At 34.8% G+C, this 19,956-nt stretch overlaps 1 protein-coding gene across 1 annotated transcript in view; it reads right to left on the reverse strand.

Annotated features, from left to right (window-relative positions):
- Positions 1-1,797: 1,797 nt before the first annotated feature.
- Positions 1,798-19,956, reverse strand: part of LOC115440632 (multiple PDZ domain protein) — a gene marked incomplete at its 5' end in the record, with an annotated part of 50,967 nt that continues 32,808 nt past the window's right edge. The window contains 10 exon segments of the mRNA XM_037442376.1: positions 1,798-5,200; positions 5,598-5,753; positions 6,426-6,586; positions 7,054-7,302; positions 8,373-8,486; positions 9,735-9,776; positions 9,779-9,876; positions 12,472-12,659; positions 14,537-14,634; positions 14,637-14,688. Coding sequence (XP_037298273.1) covers positions 5,090-5,200; positions 5,598-5,753; positions 6,426-6,586; positions 7,054-7,302; positions 8,373-8,486; positions 9,735-9,776; positions 9,779-9,876; positions 12,472-12,659; positions 14,537-14,634; positions 14,637-14,688 — 1,269 coding nt within the window.

A 19,956-nucleotide genomic window follows, 5' to 3' on the forward strand; every position in this document is an offset into this window, starting at 1 on the left:
CGGCTCCCTCCGTAGGCTAGCTGTCGCTGGTCGTTGGTCGGCATCAGCCCGGTGACCGTGACCAGCCATATGGCACAGACCACTGCGCCGACTGCGGCCACTTACTGATACAATTATGAAAATTGGTGGTTGGATGGTACGTAACGGACGTGAAGAGTTTAACTTGGTTGCAAATACATTAAGGTCTTTGACATCTATCTATAATAAAAATATATTGATTGAGATATTTTTATAGAAATAATTTATTCTCTAATTTCAATGGGATTTCAAAAGTGATTAGCCGCATTTGTAGAACGTAGTTGTATAAATGTGTTATACTATGTAGGCTATAATCCGTTATTGTTTAAACTATATATTATATTGGTTCACAATGCGTTTATAATATTATGTAAATATATTTTTCTTTAGGTATACTATTTACAATTTATATAAAAACATTAAAATGCATTGACAGTCCTCCGCCAATATACTTACGTAATGAGAGCTTTTCCAATCGTTTTGAACACGGCTTCACTAATGGTAAAGTTTAGTTCAGTCATTTTGTAAAACCAAACAGGCAAAACTTAGAAATAACTGATAACTAATAATTTGTTTACATTAAATGTTATATTTGTCTTGTATGGCCGAGTCGTCAAACGGATTTAAAGGGGCCGTTACAAGACGAATCAAAGGAACTGTGCATTTTCTTGAAACGTTTTGGCGCATTTTCAAACTCTTCTTCTGTTCCTTTGATCTGGATAAAACTAGAGAGCCCAAATGTTATTAAGATCGTATTTTTCTTATTGAATTGCATAAAGCAAGGTACACAACAGTACACTTGCATAAAAAGTGAACAGCAATAAATGATGCGTTTCCGATAAGTCACGGATCGATAGTGAAGCGATGCGGGAACCGTTTCGTTGTTACGACGATTTTATTTAGTCAATTGTAATGACCATTCCGTTTCACAGGTGAATGAATGGAAAAGGAACGATATAAAATTCGTTCAGTTATGTTGTCTGTGGTGATGCAGAAAATTTAAGAGTATTTGGAAATAGGTTGTATTCATATGCAGTATATAAATGGAAAGTCATATTATGTGGATTGTACAATACGAAAATTTTGAATAGCTTTTTTCTCATTCGCTTGGGCTATCAGAGGGCATTAAAAACAACTGGGCATTTTGACATCAACGACCTATATTCAGAGCCGCTTGGTAATACCATGGCACCACACTAACAAAACGTTACCAATGGATTTTGGCGGCTAAGCAAAAAATCTTATATAGACTGGATAGTATAGTAAGCAGAATGACTAGCGTAGCGTGTTACTGTCTTTGAGTACATCCCTACGTTTTAATTCGGGGAGTTCGATAGCTTTTCTACGTTTAATAGTGTGGTTTTTTACTGAATCAGGTCTACATTAGTTTTTATTCTTTGACGTCAGGTGAGCGATGCTTATGTTGCCCCTCAAATGTACGTATTGTGAAAAAAATAGAACTATGTTTATGATGATGATTAGGGGTATTTTTATATTTCACTTGTAATTGATCGTTCTTTGTAATTAATGTTGTATTTTGAATTATAAAGACTTCGTAATTTAACGAAACGTAAGTGTGAAATTTAAAGTTTTCGGTACTACAGGTCAACCAGCTGCTAAACAATTCAGAAGGTTAGAATTCGATAAGGAGGAGGAAATCTTTCCACACTTTAAGTACTTACCTTCATTTATATATAAAAAAAATCGAATATTGAGCTATCCAGTACGATTTCAATATTACAATGCAGCATTAAGGGATGTGATAAATAAAACTAGTAATAATCCGTAATTATCTTTTATTTGTATTATTTTTAGATAAAGTATATCGTACATTCCATTAATATATCTCTATTTTTGCGTGCAAACGATCGTCCAATTTTTTAATCCGAGTTCAATTTCTTACCATAAGTGATAAGACTATGCTATATTTTTACATCCCTATAAAAAAATGATGTTAAGATTTTTTAAATTGTTTTTTTTTTTTGAGTGCAGTCAAGGAATTTGCGTGAAGGTTCACATTGAAAAAAAAACGTCTTTTATGGCGGTTTTTTATATTGTTATTTTCTCTCGACGTTTCAACAACTTTATAGCCTTCACGGTCACGGAGGGGGACTCATTCTGTTCACATTGTTAATAGACATATTCTTGAGGTTACTCTTTTGCTTCTGAAGCGATCCTGCGCCACGAATGCAAATATTTATTAATCAAATTTGAAAGAGTAAATAAAAAGTTGGACGATCGTGTGGTACTAGCATGTCTGACATATTTTTCGACAAAATGATTCTGACGTCACATAACATAACGACTACGGCCCAGACATAAGGCGATAAAAGACTAGCAAGCGATGTGCATTATACCAGCTAAACATTGAGCACCAATAAAATAATTTAGTTTTTAATCTTCGGGGTTGCATTTAGGACACAACTTTGGCGGGTTAATGTCAAATTCGTTTATTTTTGTGTTCATTTTAAGACAATCATTGCCAATTAAGTAAAAAGCGAGCGTTCTCATTAATTTTATCGTATAATACCAATTACAACCGCCTAAATTTAACTTCTTACATTTTCTACGGATATTTCATGTTTCATTATAACTTCCAAATAGCATTTTCGTGCTCGGTTAAACCGCTTATAGTTATCCCTAATCTTCGTGGCTGACTTCAAGTTAATTCCTTCCTCTGCCCCTAAGTTTTCTATCACTCTGTCTCTAAAAACCAATAGCCGTTACGCGGCTCGTTCCTAATTAAAAGCCAGCCAAAAAGATTGAACGTAGCTATATTCAGGCAATGATTGCTTGGATACGTGTATAAGTCTATTCCTCATCGGGCCTATCTGCTTCTACGTAAACATTGTACCTATTACATTATTCAGAGCAGTTTAAGATAGCTTCATGACACATTTTTTTGTTTATGCAAATGTACTATGTCGGTTTAACCAATATAATATATTACTTTCTTTTGCCTTCGGATAGAATTATATGAACGGATTTGGATGGAATTTGATGAGGTTAAATTGATGAGTTTAATTGTGGAATAACAATTTTGTTTTTTCGAAATATTTTTTCATGATAAATATTTTAAAGCGGTGACGTATTTGACTCAATTATATGGGTTACTACCATAAATAATAATTTCCATGAATCAAATATTACATGGATCACTTTAGATCCTAAATACGGTCCTGAGTGGTACATTTTAAATATAAGACGTTTAAAAACGCGCCATGAAACTATCTCGAACGAACCTAAAGCTAATACATATTTTAAATGGTAAAACTAACACAATTCCATCACAATAATTTTAGAATATCAGTTGATTCATTCGTTCAGGTTGTTTATGTGTAAGGATTTTTCACTTTTCACTAAACAAATTACTCTATTAACTTAGGACTATGTAATATTATTAATATTAAAATAGATTTGTCGATAAAATCTTTCAAGTTCATAACAAATAGACACCACGTGGGAAATCAAACAAATGGATACGTTTCGACAGTATTCATACATTATTATAGTTATTTATTTACGTATCAATATTATATTTTTCAAAGACTAATTGTGTAATAATTTCAATTTAAATTTGACTAGAATTTATATATCAGTGCTTATCAGAAAGTGTAGCTTAGTATATCTATGTAGGTCCATTTAACGTCCGCAACTTATAAACTCTCATTCCACTACAATAAGTGTTGCCATTTATAAAATGTATTTAATTTATAATCGAGAAAAGCTTTTATATTTCGTTCAATCAAAAATTATAGGCATTTTGTGTATTTTAGTTTATTTAGGAATCTACATTTAGGCAAAATTATTTACATTAGGAATAATAGAAAAAATTGTTTGGTTTAAAATACGAGATATCTACTTTAAAGGTTTGTAAGAAATAATTTTAGAATTACTCCTAATGTAAATAAAAATTATCATCTATTAGAAACTGTCTTTTAATTTAATTTTTATATACAAAGGCTAATCTTGTGGAATGGCGTAGTTCTAAACGAGTTGTTTATTATTTTTTATTACTTTTCATAACGAGATAAAAATGATTCAAAATAGGCCGTCTGGTTTTAATATTTATAATCAGTAATTTATAATCTGGGGCACATAACAATATAAAATATCAAGATTAAACATTCCACACTAAGTATATCGCATTTTCTTACACAAGTTACTTTATTTTGCTAAAGGAAATACATATTAGCTGTGATTTTATAAACATATAACTATAAATAACTAACTTTTCGCTTACATTTTCACATTTTTCAACGCTAATGCTCGAGTACTTGAGATTTCTACCTGAGATCAAATCCACATATATATAGCTATACTTAGAAATAGTTGATGACAGAAATGAAAAGTTATAGCCACTATATTTAGGAACTGTTATTACAGTGTTCTTATGTACATTAAAAGCGTCAGTTCTATACTATTTTTACAAGAGAATAGTTTGTATGGCGTAGATGCGTTAATGTAAAGGCATAGACAGTTCATCTAACTTCTATAGGTTCATAAATAAGATCCAAAATTGAAGTTTGTACATTATTTAAAGTTGGTTTTGACTTATAGTTATATTTCTTACGCATCTTTGCGTTTTATACTAATATATTCGAAATAAATTTTGAATGATGTCCTTAAATATTCCAAACATTTGAGCAACCAACATTATAGGTGCTTGTTAAATAAGACATAATCATGAATCAGGCAAAATGGAATAATTTCTGGTTTAAGTCTATATATTCAAAATTAATAAAAGAATCTATTTATTCTCTTTTTACTTCAACGAATACAGTAATAGGTTTCAATAAATTTCAATCTTCATACTTATCAAAATTCACGCCTGGTGTATCTTTATTCTCATCATTCGAAGTTGATCCGAGCTTTTTTATTACATGGTTGTTACTCAATATATGTGACAAATGGCTCAAACACGACTAGTTTGGTGTCGTTTCAACGTTTGCCATACTAATAGAGATGTGCTAAGCACAAATCGATTAGAGCTTATTTTATCGATTCCTCATCCCCACTATTCTGTAGGTATAACAGTTGTAAAAGAAAGAATAATTCTATGTGCCGTTGTTCACTGTGCGTTCGGCGGTCTCAGTACAGTAATGCAGATAGACCCTCTGAGTATCCGCAGTAAGTCTATCACTTCGGGCGTCTTCATTGATGTCACGTTTTCGTCATTTACCTGAAATAATGAATTATAAATATCAGTTAATAATTTACATCGTTGATGATGTTTTTGAGATATTTTACTTACTTAGTATAAATTATAGATATTCTAAAAATATTTAAACGAAATTCCGTTATACTACTTCCGTTCCGTTATTCCGTTATATTATTATTTATATTTAGATATTTTCGTTTATCTAAGTTTATCTCTAGATGGTGTCGTTTGACGGTTAATTTTAAGCTCACCAAATATCGCATGTAATCGAATGGGTGGATTATAGACTGATATTATCTGAGATTTCATATCGCTTACCATCAGGCGAACGGCAAGCTCGTCTGGTCAAGCAAAGCAATAAAAAATAAGACTCCCATTCCACATTCAGTTCGGTTAGTAGTTTCAAATGATACAATACCTGCAATATGACGTCTCCCCTTCGCAGCCTTCCGTCCCTGGCGGCGACGCTGTCGTTGTACACGGCGGAGATGTAGCTCTGCCCGGACTCCGGATGGCTTTGCACGCTGAACCCGAGCCGACTGTTCCAGCCGCGGTTTAACTCCACCGTCACTATCTGGAATAGAACATTCTAGAATTTATCACTGTTATATTGTTTGAAATATAGCAACATTTTTAGAAGTTTTGTTTTCTCTTATATTTGTGGTCAATGAAATTTTCGGTAATCTTTGATTCTGTTTTGGTACTTAAGTCAGTGCCAAGTTCATGATTCTCGTTCAGAATTTGGTATAGCGTAATTTTTGTGATCAACGATTGTCGATAAGTTTTAAGCTAGTCTTTTCTTTCTTAGGGCAGCGGCTTCTAGTCGAGTAGTTGAATGCAATGTTAATTTTGTTCACAGGTATATATTATGTCAATTAGCTGCTAGTATTAGATTACAGAGAAACATGTTTAGCACACTGTACCTACTGAGTATCATTCATGTACATAGACATATTGCTTCTTGTAGGATATATTTTATAACCGGGATAGTGACCATCGTACACAAGGTGTTAAAATCCGCCATGGTGGCCCGCGTAAGCGTGTCCCGTTCCGGAATCAGCGTGTGGATATCTGGTTCCAACAGGCCGGCATAATTGTATCTTCTGTCGAGGGATAATCATCTCACGTCAGTCGACATACTATTGAACTCCACTCTACTTATCATCAGGTGCAGTGGGTTCAGTTTAAAATAAAGACATAGAACAGTAGTTAGAACTCTTTGTTCATGATTACTATTATCACTCACCGTAGGCTCAAGGCTGGGGTTGTCCATTTGAGATTCAGGTTTGACGTTCTCTTTCTGGACGGTGTCGACTTCTTTCGGCTTGCACGAAGGCAACTCCGGTTTGGCTTTACGCTCATTGTCCGGTGACAAAGCGACGGCTTTCCATTTCTTTAAACCGTTGCCTGTAAAAAAATATAAACGCCATTTATATTATAATAATATCGTAGTAAGATTTTTATTTGTTGTAAATGTACGTCTGTTTTATTGTTTTTAATATATATGAGCTTGTTTGCATGGTTCATTGGCTACTGCGATACAGGGCTGGACCTAGTTCAGTGACCACCCTGAACTGCTGTTATAATTGTAGAATCTATGAATAAATAAATAAATTCATTGATTTTTATAATTATTGCTACCTTTGTTACTCGACAAATGGTAACTTTTTTAGATCAGAATCATTTTAAACGTCGTTTATGTAGTGTAATTCATATGTTATATTGTCTTTTGGAGGCATTTGATCTGATGGATAGGTTTATAAAATTGAATTCTTTTGCTCATTTCTTCAGTGTGAAAATTCATATTTGGACTACACTGTAGACTACGCCCACTAACCAGCAGTAATTAGCTTACTAAAATAGTTTAAACATACCATCATCTCTATTCGCGTCGCTGCTCGTCCCGTCATTGCTCGTCGTATGCAGCACTGCACTCTGGTATGTGGGAGTCGCGTGTTTAAACCTCTCGTCGCTCGACAGTTCTACAGGCATGGACACAGGCTCGTCAGAGTCTACAGGGAAGGGAGCGTCGCCGTAGCGTTGCCGGCTGTCTTCCTGGTACACGCTCGGAGCGTCCAATGTGTCGTTGTCTAAGTTGTTTAGCTCGTAGCCGTGCGGCGGTACTGGAATACGATACAGATTTGGTAGATTTAAATGAATATGTTTTTTGTGAAATATTCTGCCAGCCATTTATTAACCGACTTTAAAAAGGAGGAGGTTCTTAATTCGACTGTATTTATTTTTTTATGTTTGTTATACAGAGCAAGTTAATACAGATTTCCAATTACCCCATACTTATTACCTATACTTGTCTTTTGTTGTTAGATGGGATGTCCAAACAGTTATGATCAGCACAATTTTATGAATTGTTTTGGTTATATTTAATATGATCCTTTTTTCTTTAACTAAATTATTAAAGGGGTCGGTAGGTGCATCTCCTAAAACTACTACTTCAAAGTTTAATGCAAATGTAAATGCTGAAATAAAGTTACCATTATACCTTGCTCCTACAACATCAAATATGAAATAAATTGATACAGAAAACGTCTATGTTACAACATTTAAATGTGTGAAACCAACATTCATATATTGATGGTTGTGAAGTGAAATAGGTGTAGGGAAGAGTGCAGACACAAAGATGAACTTAAACCGGTTTGTATGGCTTTCAGACGAGGCAGTTAGTGACTAGTGTAGTTTGAGCCGTGTCGTAAGCTTTTACAGGAAACGTTTATTAAATCCGACATTCATTTGTTCCGGATGGGATCAATAATGATGTACAAGATATCTTACGTATTGAGTACTCGGTTTGAAACTTTGGTCAAGAGCAGTGTACTGCTTCCAAATAAGGGAAAATAACACAATAATTAAGAAAATATTGCAACGAAAAATAAATTTATTTGAACTGAATACCGAACAATTATAACGGTATATTTTAACTAATGAACAAAATTTATTGACTCTTTTTAAAGTTTGCAAACCAATGTCGAGTAAAAATTAAAGTATATTACGTTACACGATATAATATTTTATCTGTAACAGCATACGACATTTATTTTTGCCTATTTGCTGAACAGAAGAAGTAAACTTTTTGAATTTAAGTTATATTAACGTAACGTGTATTGCGACCTTTTCAAATACGTAACATCTCGTACATCATTGGCAACAAAGCGTAGGATGAGAGCGTGCCTCTCACCTGTCAAGCTCAATTTTTGTTTTCTACTATTGGCTGCGGGCGCGACCGCGGTCCGCTGCCGGCTCTCCGCGCCATCTTTGCATTGCGCGTGCGCTAGCTTTGTGTTGCTTGCATCTGCGTGGGAACACCTACATCGCTTAGTGTCGTGTTTGTGTCGCGTGTTGTCTATTAAATTGTCTATACACGTTAAGCTGTAGTTTGAACCTTTCAGTTAGCTAGTGTAATATTGGGTAGGGACGTCACTGCCCCACGAAAACAAGGGCTAGAGAGTGCTTTATATGAGTTATAGGTTGATTTAATTTTGTTTATGGTCAGTCGTTGTTTGATATCAAGCGAGGCGTTTCCTCTATTCAGTTGTAAAATAGAAACAGTTATTAGTAGATTAATAGTATGCACACCTAGTTCATAAATTAATCCAGGCTAGTATAGTATACTGTGACGGAAATCCCCTAGCATAATGTGAAGGGAAGCCATAATAGCTTGTGTAAGCTTGTTGTGTCCAGGGCCGGATTAATTTAAAAGCAAAGAAGACCCATAGGCCTTAAGTTACGAGCTTGCAATATAGACATAATTATGTACAAATTAAAGCACAGAATAATTTAGAGGTTACAATAAGTATATAACTGGAGTTTCACTGAGTTAGTAGCCTTCACATTGCATCGTTGGTAGTCTAACTTACCTACCCGTTGCTCAGCAAAAATAATTATGTATCTAATTTCTAATTATAAGACATAGATTTTGATATGTCTCTAATACATTCTTAACATAGGATTTTAAAACAAATCATGCACTTATGTATAACTTCACTTCCATTATCTTTAATTTCAACGCCACATGACAATTCAAAGGATAAAAAAAGTAATAGGGCACCGTCTTAACCCTGTAGATTTAACGCGAAATATCCCCCCAACATAACCTAATCCGGTCCTGGAGTCATGTGTCTTCCTCGAATGGCTTTGCCTACCCGGACGGATATAGATCTAATTAAATTAAGCCAGCCGTTCCGTGGACGCGTCCATACCTGTGTTTAGTGTTTGCAGTATTAACGTTAATTAATCGACTCCTAGTAGCAATAATTTACGTTAAACATGTTATTGGATTAATCCATGTCGCAAGATATATAACAATGTCTTGTATTTGGTTATATATAGAGTACAAAATGTATATCTGTTTATTACTTCCCGGTATTTATTGAACCAATCGGGTTGAATTAGCCAAATATTAGAAACCTTGCAGATAAGGGAAAAGTGTTGGGCTGTTTATTTATAAGTTATATTCCACTTAAAATCTATACAAATTATTATTATTAGTATTTTGTTCAATATATGTACACCTAAGTGCATATATAATAATATGGCTTACCGTTAGGCTGTTCGTAATGGTTGTTATCCTTGGTTAGTTTCGGAACTTCCTGGGCGAGAGGCATGGAGACCTGGACCCATCTGCTGCGTCCGGGGTGAGCCGACGAGCTGCCAAGTCGCACAACATCGATACTGCTTCGGGCCTGAAGAAAGAATATTTATCGTATTTCAAATGCCAATATACTCGCCCACTAATACATGTCTAATATAAATTATAACTCGGTATAAATTCGGATCATAGAATTTTAAGGATACTTAGAAAAACAGATTCACGGAATCCTTCTTAAAATGATTGGATAGTATGTTTTAAAGATGTTTTAAAGTAAATATTCACATTACTTTCAAAGATAATTACAGTTAGAAATTTAAAATTAAAAACATATTCACGGAATCCTTTCTAAAATTATTGGATAGTAGATTTTTAAAGATGTTTTAAAGATTCACATTACTTTCAAAGATAGTCACAGATTTTGATAATCTGAACGCGAAATTAATTAAAAAAGTCTCAAGAAAACTAATTATACGGAATTAATTTTATACAAGTTACTGAAATTAGAAACGTTGATGTTTTAAATAATAAATTGAGGCTTCAAGATAAAATAGAAACGAACTAAAATTGAATGTCAAACAACTCGGACATTCTATTTATTTAATTTCGGATGAGGATAGTATTATACAGCCTTTTAAAACGAATAGCTACAAAAATAAGAATTGTTTTCTGAATTGTATTAATTCTTACATAATTTAAACAATTGCAAATTCTAATTTCGGGATCTCGTCGGCGAATTCAAAGTAAAGGAATAATTTTTAAATGTTCTAAATACCTAGATTTTTATTCTCCGACTGCGTTTACGATATAAAATTGGATTTTCCGGATTGATCGCCGCGTCGCTTCACTTTTTTTTCAAATCATAGAAAGAAAAATTTATGTTATTTATATTCTATTTTATCTATTTATACTTTATAAATACTTTTTTACCTTTAGCTCTGATTTTTATACTTGCCGAGTACAAACAAATAGTCCCAAATACGAGATATAAAAAACTTGTTTTCATTAATCATCAATCATAGTCATGCACGAAATATTCGAAAATAGTTTAAATATAGCATTTAAAAAGGGACCAAATTACCTTCCAAATTCAAAACTACATTCCTAATTCAAAACCGTTTACAGTAACTAATCCGAAACGCAACGTTTGCTATTTGAAACCGTTTCTTGTTTGCCACAATTTTCATTCCGTTGCGAATATTGTATGCCTTTGAACACAATAGATCCACACACACGTGCACACGTAGACGCCTTTGTGTACGCAAATTAATCAAACAAGGAACGCGGGTGTGGAAACTAAACTATGCGGCTTATCATGTAACTGATTGGATTGAGGTGGATCTCGATTAAGACGATCCATTAGCGATGATTAAGTTTAATTAGTACGAGTGCGAAATGTTATGTATAATGCTAAATATCTGAACAGATTAATAGCGATTAACGCAAATCGTGGTAATCGTGCATGATAGAAATGATTGAGACGTACTGATGCCAAAGACCATATCGACGGCTGAAAGGCTATTTGACTTAAGCGAAATTTTTTTGTGACACGAAGTTTCATACATATTTAAAATCAGCATATTTTTCTATGTTTTTTTAACCAAGTAAATTTAAAAAAAAGAATCTCGCTTACGGCAATTAGCCTTTCAACTCTCAATAAGGTTCTAATCTAGACGCAAATAATTTTATTAAGCGTGAGAATGATTTTTTAGAATAGACTATAACACGAATTATACAGAAAAATAACACTGTATAATATCATGTAGGTAAAGTTAAAAGCAACATTATATTAATGTACATAGCCCACGGAGTACGGAGTTTAAACACGTACGCGAACTTTGCTTTAATGTTCCACCTCTATGTTAATTAGGGTGTAGGAAATTAATATACTCAAACAAGACAAAAGATGTGTTTATTAATATACTCGCATATTTAACATTATGTACATATCGTGCTTAGTTTATTATAACTGGTAAAATAAGTACCTAACAAGTAGATAATCATATTATATATAATATACAGGAATTAACTATTTTTCTGGTATTTTTTTTTTTTTGGGGCGCGTAATTCTTTTTTCGGACTATCGCAAATATACGCTGCCTTCACCAAAATTATATGATGCCTTTTGACTATGAGACAGTATTTCCTGGCTGCTGGTGATAGGATGTATTTTGTATCCGCCCGGATAGCGACCGAAGTACACAAGGTGTTCAAACTCGCCACGGTGACTCACGTGAGTGTTTCACGTTCCGGGACCAGCTTGCGTATATCCGGTTCAAACAGGCCAGCATAATTGTGCCGACTGGCGAGGGATATCACCTCTCATCAGTCGACATTCTATACTGATCCCACTCTTACCATCAGGTGAAGTGGGGCCATGTTGTCGTGCCCGTTTGTAAAAAAACCCATAGAACAGTCTGAACAGTGGTTCTATGGTGATTGACCAGTAAAGTTTACCTAAGAAATTCATTCTTCTGTAAACATGACACGTTTCGGTCTATAGAAAGTTTTAGGTTTTATAGTTTGCGGATACGTTTTTCATGAAAGTAAAATCACCCTTAATGTAGACTTCAGAATGCATCTATATTTGTTAATTATTTAACTAAATTTTAGATTCATTCACATGCGCGGTTAAATGAGACTGATTTGATACATTCGAATTCCAAACAGTTTTACATAACGAACTCACCTGAGCGGGGGTTTAGGCCTGTTCAAAGGAGCGTCGGAGTCGGTGGGCGCGTCTTCCTTGGGCGACATTGGCGACAGCGGCGTCGCGGCGTGGTCGCGGTACAGCCTCAACCGCACCTCGGAACCGCACGCGCGCAGGAATGCGACCGCCTCCGCGTGCGACATGTTCGACATTGGCGTGTCATTAACCTGCGTTATATAAATGCATTTTGAAGTAAATGCAATAACATTTTTTATTTTGTTATGAAGAAAATCTGATACATATCTGATAGTACACTTTCTGCATATGCATTCAACACGTTCGAAATCGCCGTGATTTTTTCAATTAGCATTTAATTTAATCGTATGTTTTCCGCTCCTGCATGTGATATGATCGACGTTCGCGTGTCTTTAACTCTTATTCTTTCTTTTTACTGCGTTTAAAAATGCCAATAAGAATTTTTATGTTCTGACACAAATTGTAATTCATTAAATACTTAATAATTGAGTAATTCAGCGTAGGGAGTAGTAAAATCTAAACAAATTTGTAATAATTAAATGAGGAGATTTTCTAAATGCGTGTAAAAGTACAACCCATCATCGGGTTTAATTGAATTGAATCCGTCTAAGCCGAATATCGGCCCCGGCGGCCAATCTCAACGAAGATCAGCCAGGTACGCACGAATCCGAAAAGTCCGAATCTCGGGGGTATTGCACTGCCAACTTCTTGACTGGGAGTTGGAACTGAGTTACTTTTAAGATGGAAAACCTAATTACAATTATTTTTGTCCTGACTCGGAATTCGAATCCAGAATCGAAGCGTCGTAGTCGTACTCGTACCGCGTACGCATTACAACTACGCCACCGATGAAGTCAGTTTAATACAGCGGTGATGTAATAAATTATATTTTAATTTATTTTTTGCAAAAACATCTGAAGAAATACAACCATACAGCTTAACGAGCTGTTGATTCAAATGGTCGGACCATACTTCGTAACAGAAGAGAATAATTAGTTAACAATAACATCTGCACGCTTCATTTCGTATGCAACTCGTTTCCATATTTTTTGTGTTTAACCATTTTAACGTTACGGCTAGTTGTTTACGACAGTTTAAAATGTTCAACGAATAAACACTACTAACATATTATTAAGGATGTCTTGTACTTAAAAAGCAATAATAACAGATTATTGCTTTTCAATTTTCATAATGCAATCACATTTATGAAAATTGAATATTGTATCGCCGTCGTAGTGAAGACCGCTGTATCATTTCTATATATTAAGTGCTAAATATATTATACAAATTAAAACGTATTATGGAAATTTATTTTTATATTTTTAATAACAAATTAGGATCTGACAGCGGTATATTTTTGTTTAGAGTACCTATGTGAAGTATTGTAATTAGTTGCTAGATGTATCAAATGACTTTTGAGTTTTCTAACTAAAATTTGCGTTTGCTCGCGGCTTGTCTGCATTATTTCCGCGGTTAAAAGTCCTGCTATATATTTTCCTGGGATAAAAAGTAGCCTTTGTCTTTCCCAGGTTCTCAAACTATCTCCATTTCAAGTTTCACTGAAATTTGTTCGGAAACTTTGAGTTTATCGCGTTCAGACTGAGACATGGCGGGGACTTTGTTTTATTATATGTAAGGATGAAACTTGACTTGTATTACTGGTATTAAGTCAGCTGCAAATTTTTTATAGTGTCAAAAATGAATATTAAAGATCTCATGAGTAAAATAATAATATCGACCCTGTAATATATTATGTAAATACTGTCCCATTGCTAGGCACCGGCCTCTACTATTGGAGTTTAGGCCTTGTTCATCATGCTGGCGTAGTGCAGGTTGGCATACCTTCGAAATTCTTAAAAATAATTCTTAGATACGTAGTTTTCCTAACGACGTTTTCCTTCACTGTTAAAACGAACAATAATTGGTATACATTACACACGTAACTTTGAAAAGTCAGAGGTATACCCTGTAGGTTTTGAACCTACGGACCGTCGTTTCGGCAGGTACCCAACTGGAGTATCGTGCATTCCACTTTGATATATCTAGTAAATTATCATCAAACTCTTACCGCCACGATCCTGTCTCCGGGCTGTATCCTGCCGTCGCTGAGGGCAGGCTCCCGAACCAACGCTCTGACGTAGTGTCCAAGCGCGCTGTGGTCCTCTTCCTCAGCGTGAACCCAAGGGAACCGTTGACTTTCGTCATTACTATGTCGAATTCCTGCGAAAATATATTTATTTAGATTTCTTCCATTGGATTCCGATGATATGTTATTTTGTGTTTTCTGATGATGAGATGTTTGATGAATTTTGTGTAAAAAATATGTGTAAGTACTTTTTCATATTGATTAGTAATTATAATTATTTAATATGTAGAGTTTTAGGTAGAATATTGTTTCAGTTTCTATTTTACAAAAGTTCTTTCCTATTAATTTAGCTTTGGAACGTTTTTTTATTAAAATAAAAATTCCGCCCACTTATTTTTTTACGTCTTAATAAGACTTTTGTAATGTTAATGTTCCTATCATTAAAGAATATAACAAAATATGTATATTTGTTATTTGATCACGGCTCCGCCCGCGTTAGAAAAGTTTTTCGAATTAAAAGTCCCGCTTTTTATTTTCTGGGGATAAAAAGTGGACTATGATTAGAATTGAACAAATTTTCAAGACGTTTAGGAGTTCCTAAGATTAGCGCGACTGCATTCAAACAAACAAATGCAGCGGGTGACTTTGTTTTATAATATATTTTTGTAGAAATTTTTAAGAGGAACAATCCCGTCATACGTCGTTGTTGCATAACTTTAACCGTTTACGCAGCGCACGCAACAGAAGCTCTCAAAACTAATAAATTTTCTCCGTTTTTGCAACATGTTTCATTACTGCTCCGCTCCTATTGGATATAGCGTGATGATATATAGCCTATAGCACTCCACGAACAAAGGGCTATCCAACGCAAAAATAATTTTTCAGTTTGGACCGGGAGTTCCTGAGATTAGCCATTACTGCTCCGGTCCTATTGGTCATAGCGTGATGATATATAGCCTATAGCACTTCACGAACAAAGGGCTATCCAACATAAAAATATTTTTTCAGTTCGAACCGGTAGTTCCTGAGATTAGCCATTACTGCTCCGCTATTAGTCATAGCGTGATGATATATAGCCTATAGCACTCCACGAACAAAGGGCTATCCAACGCAAAAAGAATTTTTCAGTTTGGACCGGTAGTTCCTGAGATTAGCTATTACTGCTCCGCTCCTATTGGGTATAGCGTGATGATATATAGCCTAGAGCACTCCAAGAACAATGGGCTATCCAACGCAAAATGAATTTTTCAATTTGGACCGGTAGTTCCTGAGATTAGCCATTACTGCTCCGCTCCTATTGGGTATAGCGTGATGATATATAGCCTATAGCACTCCACGAATAAAGGGCTATCCAACGCAAAAAGAATTTTTCAGTTTGGACCGGTAGTTCCAGAGATTAGCGCGTTCAAACAAACAAACAAACTCTTCAGCTTTATATAATAGTATAGATTAGGTCGCCGCTCCGCCCGCGTTAAAAAGTTTTTCCGGGATAAAAGTCCCGCTTTTTATTATCTCGGGCTAAAAAGTAGCCTATTGAAGTTGAAAAAAAAATTCAAAACCGATTTAGTTCCTAAGATTAGCGCGTACAAATTAACAAATTCTTCAGCTTTATTAGTATAGAAGTATAAATAAATACAGTTTATTCAATAATTAATTTGCTTATTTCTATTGTTGTAATGTGATTGATGTTATAAAACTTACCACCGATCCGTCATCCTGTGAGGCGTGAACAGAAATTGTGATGTAACAAAACATTTCGGTTATAGATTTGTTGCCTCATAATTAGTTATTTAATGTAATAAATTTTATATATTTAATATTGGACCAATGTATCTAAAGAAAAGATTTGTCATGATGTAAAAGTAAATTAATTACAGGGCATTATGAGACTTAACATCTTATATCTCAGGGTGGCAAGTGCAATGGAGTGCGACGCAGTACTTTGTCATTCAAAGTTCTGTGGTGTTATTATTGTTTATGGGCGCTCGTGTCGCTTATCATCAGGCGAGCAGCTGGTCTTGTCATTCAACTGCAATAAAAAAGAAATGTGACACAAAGCAGCATAAACCATGTATGCAGCAAAACCTATCAATTTAATATGAAGAAATTTTAAAGGCAGAAATATCCATGATTATTAATTATTTTTACGTTTTTCTTTCAACTGCGAGAACTAATCACTAACTAGATGTGAATTTAAATTCTTTACTTGCCAATACTTGTTTAGTTACCCAGATTAAAGGTGAAACAAAATGTATGAAAATGGACCTTGAGGTATCGCCTTAACATCTATGTTTAAAGTGACGAGCGCAGGAGAGTGCCGAGCGTAGTTTGTAATTCAAAGTTTTGTATGTGTTGCTATTGTTTATGGGCGGTCGTATTGCTTTATGCCGCTCGGCTCGTCGTGTCATTCAAATGCAATAAACATATAAATGTAACAAAGTAAAATAGACCATGTATACAGCAAAACTTGGTTATAATTAAATTGTCATACAGATTTTTGAGGCCATCGGGAAACTCAGCGATAATATCTATCTGGACGTCTACTCGGAAAATCGACAACGATATATCAGAAGCGATACGACTGTACTGCTCCGAAAGTATCATATTGTTTATGGTCGACATTGTCGGATTTGAATTGTTACGATATAATTGAGAGTAGACTTTGACTCGATAAATGCCATAATATATCGAATGATTGATTCCTTCCTATCAAAGTATCGGCAACGGTGGCCAATCTCAACGGCGATCAGTCAAGTACACAGAAGATATTATATCAAATATCGATTTTGCGAGTAGACTCCCTACTTGATCATTCCCTCGACAGTCGTAACACATACGATATGTTGTTCCAATTAAAGGATACTCTTTCGGAACTAAATCATTATTAATACAATAATCGTGGGACCAACAATAACCGTACTGATTAAGCACCTATAACAAGTAATTTATTGCTACGTGTTAGTGCCGATTTTCCTTTTCCCTTTACAAAAACCGTTCCTTTAGTTACATAACTTTTCCTTAATATTATTTTATTCACTCAGAAATAGCTTATAGAATTAATAAACTTATCAGAGCGATAAGGGATATTAATAGTTGCATAATGTTTCACTTTTATTCTTCTATAGTCGTATATTCGTCGAAGCTTCGTCTAGTATATTCGTCAAACCAACCAACGTCGACCAACACCGGGAATAGAGTTTCCCGGATAAAAAGTAGTCTATAGCACTCAGGAGTAATGTAGCTTCCCATTATAGAAAAAAATCATCGTACCTGAGCTTAGCGCGATCGAACAAACTAACTCTTCAGCTTTATAATATTAGTTTACTTTAAATTAACGTTGACAGGAAAAAATATGATCAAATAGATTAATTTTGACGCTCAAATACTTAAATTAGAATTGTTATTCAATGTGTAGGTTTGGCTTATGGGCGGCAATTATCTACCATCATATAACCCAAAAGCTCATTTACTCTTCTATAAGAAAGAAAGGGGAGATTTATTTATTTTTAGGACATTGACAGTCAAGGTGCTATAGAAAGGAAAAAAAACTTAAAGAAATACAACACAATCATACGTAAAGTACTTAAATGACCGCAAGTTCAAAACAAGTATTCTTTGTAAATTATCGCTTGCTTTAACAGTGAAGGAAAACATCGTGAGAAAACCTGCTTATCTGAGAAGGCCACTAAAGGAATTTTGAGGGTGTGTGAAGTCTACCGACCCGTACTAGGCCAGCATAGTGAACTAAAGCCTAATCCCTCTCGGTAGTAAAGGAAGCCTGTGCCCAGCAGTGGGACTGTATACAATAGGGCTGATATTATATATACGTAAAAACCTCGCATGGTAATCAGAAATGCACCGGTCACAATAACCGTAAAACTGCAAATGCTTATACGTTGGTATTATACCTTGAATAAATTAGACACAAGTGCGCGCGAGACTCCGAGAGTTGCAGTGCATTCTCATACATTATGAAAAGCCACCGTTGTACGACCCAGCGTTGTTCTTTCACAGATTATTCCTTTGGGAGTGCTCGCTAGAAAGTGCTCCGTGACGCTCTGAACCGGGGTCCTTTGTTTTTACTTTATCAGGGCGCTAATGGGTTGTTAATATTTGATACATGGTGTTCACGGCTTTTTGTTAGTGGTTTAAAAGTTTTAATGGAGGATAGTTATAAAATTAAAATGGTTAATGATACAAAACTATAGTGTATTTTTTTAGTGGGAAAATCGGGAAGCGCCTGTATTCGGAGCCCTTTTGTCTTCCTAAATGTATAACTTCTAGTGGTGAACGGTAAAGAATATTGAAATTGAAACTGACACTTTTAGTACTAATTAACGATGATTATTTCTCATGTTTGTGAAGTCAGTAATTATCATATGGATCATCGAGCACACTGATGATATGGTCATTAATAATTCCTGCCATTATTAGCCCAATCTTCCTTTCAGTTGACAATTTGCACATGAAATAAGTGAAACAAATAATATAATGATATTAGTACCACGGCGCATCGATTTATTAAATATGTTACCAAGTCGAAACTTTATTACGGATCGATATTTTCCTAGAGTCGATTACGGGCAATCAGGTTTCCCACTCCCGTATTCGAACTTACGACCACGTTACACAACCATAATGGTCATTCTACATTGTGAGTCATGTTTCTATGTAGAATAATTTATCATAGAGACAATGGAAACACAAGATTTTGAATGTCGTTTACGTTGAATTTTATATTGCATTAGTCATTTATTTGAAGATTGCTAGGAACGTATATGCTCAGGTAGCAAAGTAGTTAATTATCTAGAAGTCCTGTATCGATAGATATATTGGCATAAAAGCTGTTCAATGTCCGGTAGCCGGACATCGCATCGGTCTCCGGCTAGGGTTTAGCTTGATGCTTCTCATGATCCCGGTAGATATGAACTACTATTGAAAATAAATTAGAAATTGTTATGGTGGAATGAAGCGACACTCCTCATTCCAATCCATTTACCTCAAACTTATTCCAAATCCTCTCATTCATTAATAATATTAATGAATGAGAGGTATAAAATGTTAGAGAATCGAAAAGATAACCGTCAAAGCATCTCAAGTATTAGCAAAAAGATCCAAGCATCAATACGAAAACACAGGAAAACAAAGAGACTGGAAGTACTAAGAGAACAAATAGAGAAAACAGGTGGAATAAAAAAAAGGACTAAAACAATTGAAAGAATACACACACTGGATACCTAACATGAAAACCAAAAATAAGAAGATAAATGAGAACTTGACGGCAAAAAGATCATCAATAGCTAAAGTTGCGACAGAATTCTATAAGAAATTATACACGGAAACAGAAAAAACAATATCTGCAGAAATAGAGAAGGATGCTCATGAAGAACAAATACCTTGCA

Source organism: Manduca sexta, chromosome 24, assembly GCF_014839805.1.
Source record: "Manduca sexta isolate Smith_Timp_Sample1 chromosome 24, JHU_Msex_v1.0, whole genome shotgun sequence".
Taxonomy (NCBI): Eukaryota; Metazoa; Arthropoda; class Insecta; order Lepidoptera; family Sphingidae; genus Manduca; species Manduca sexta.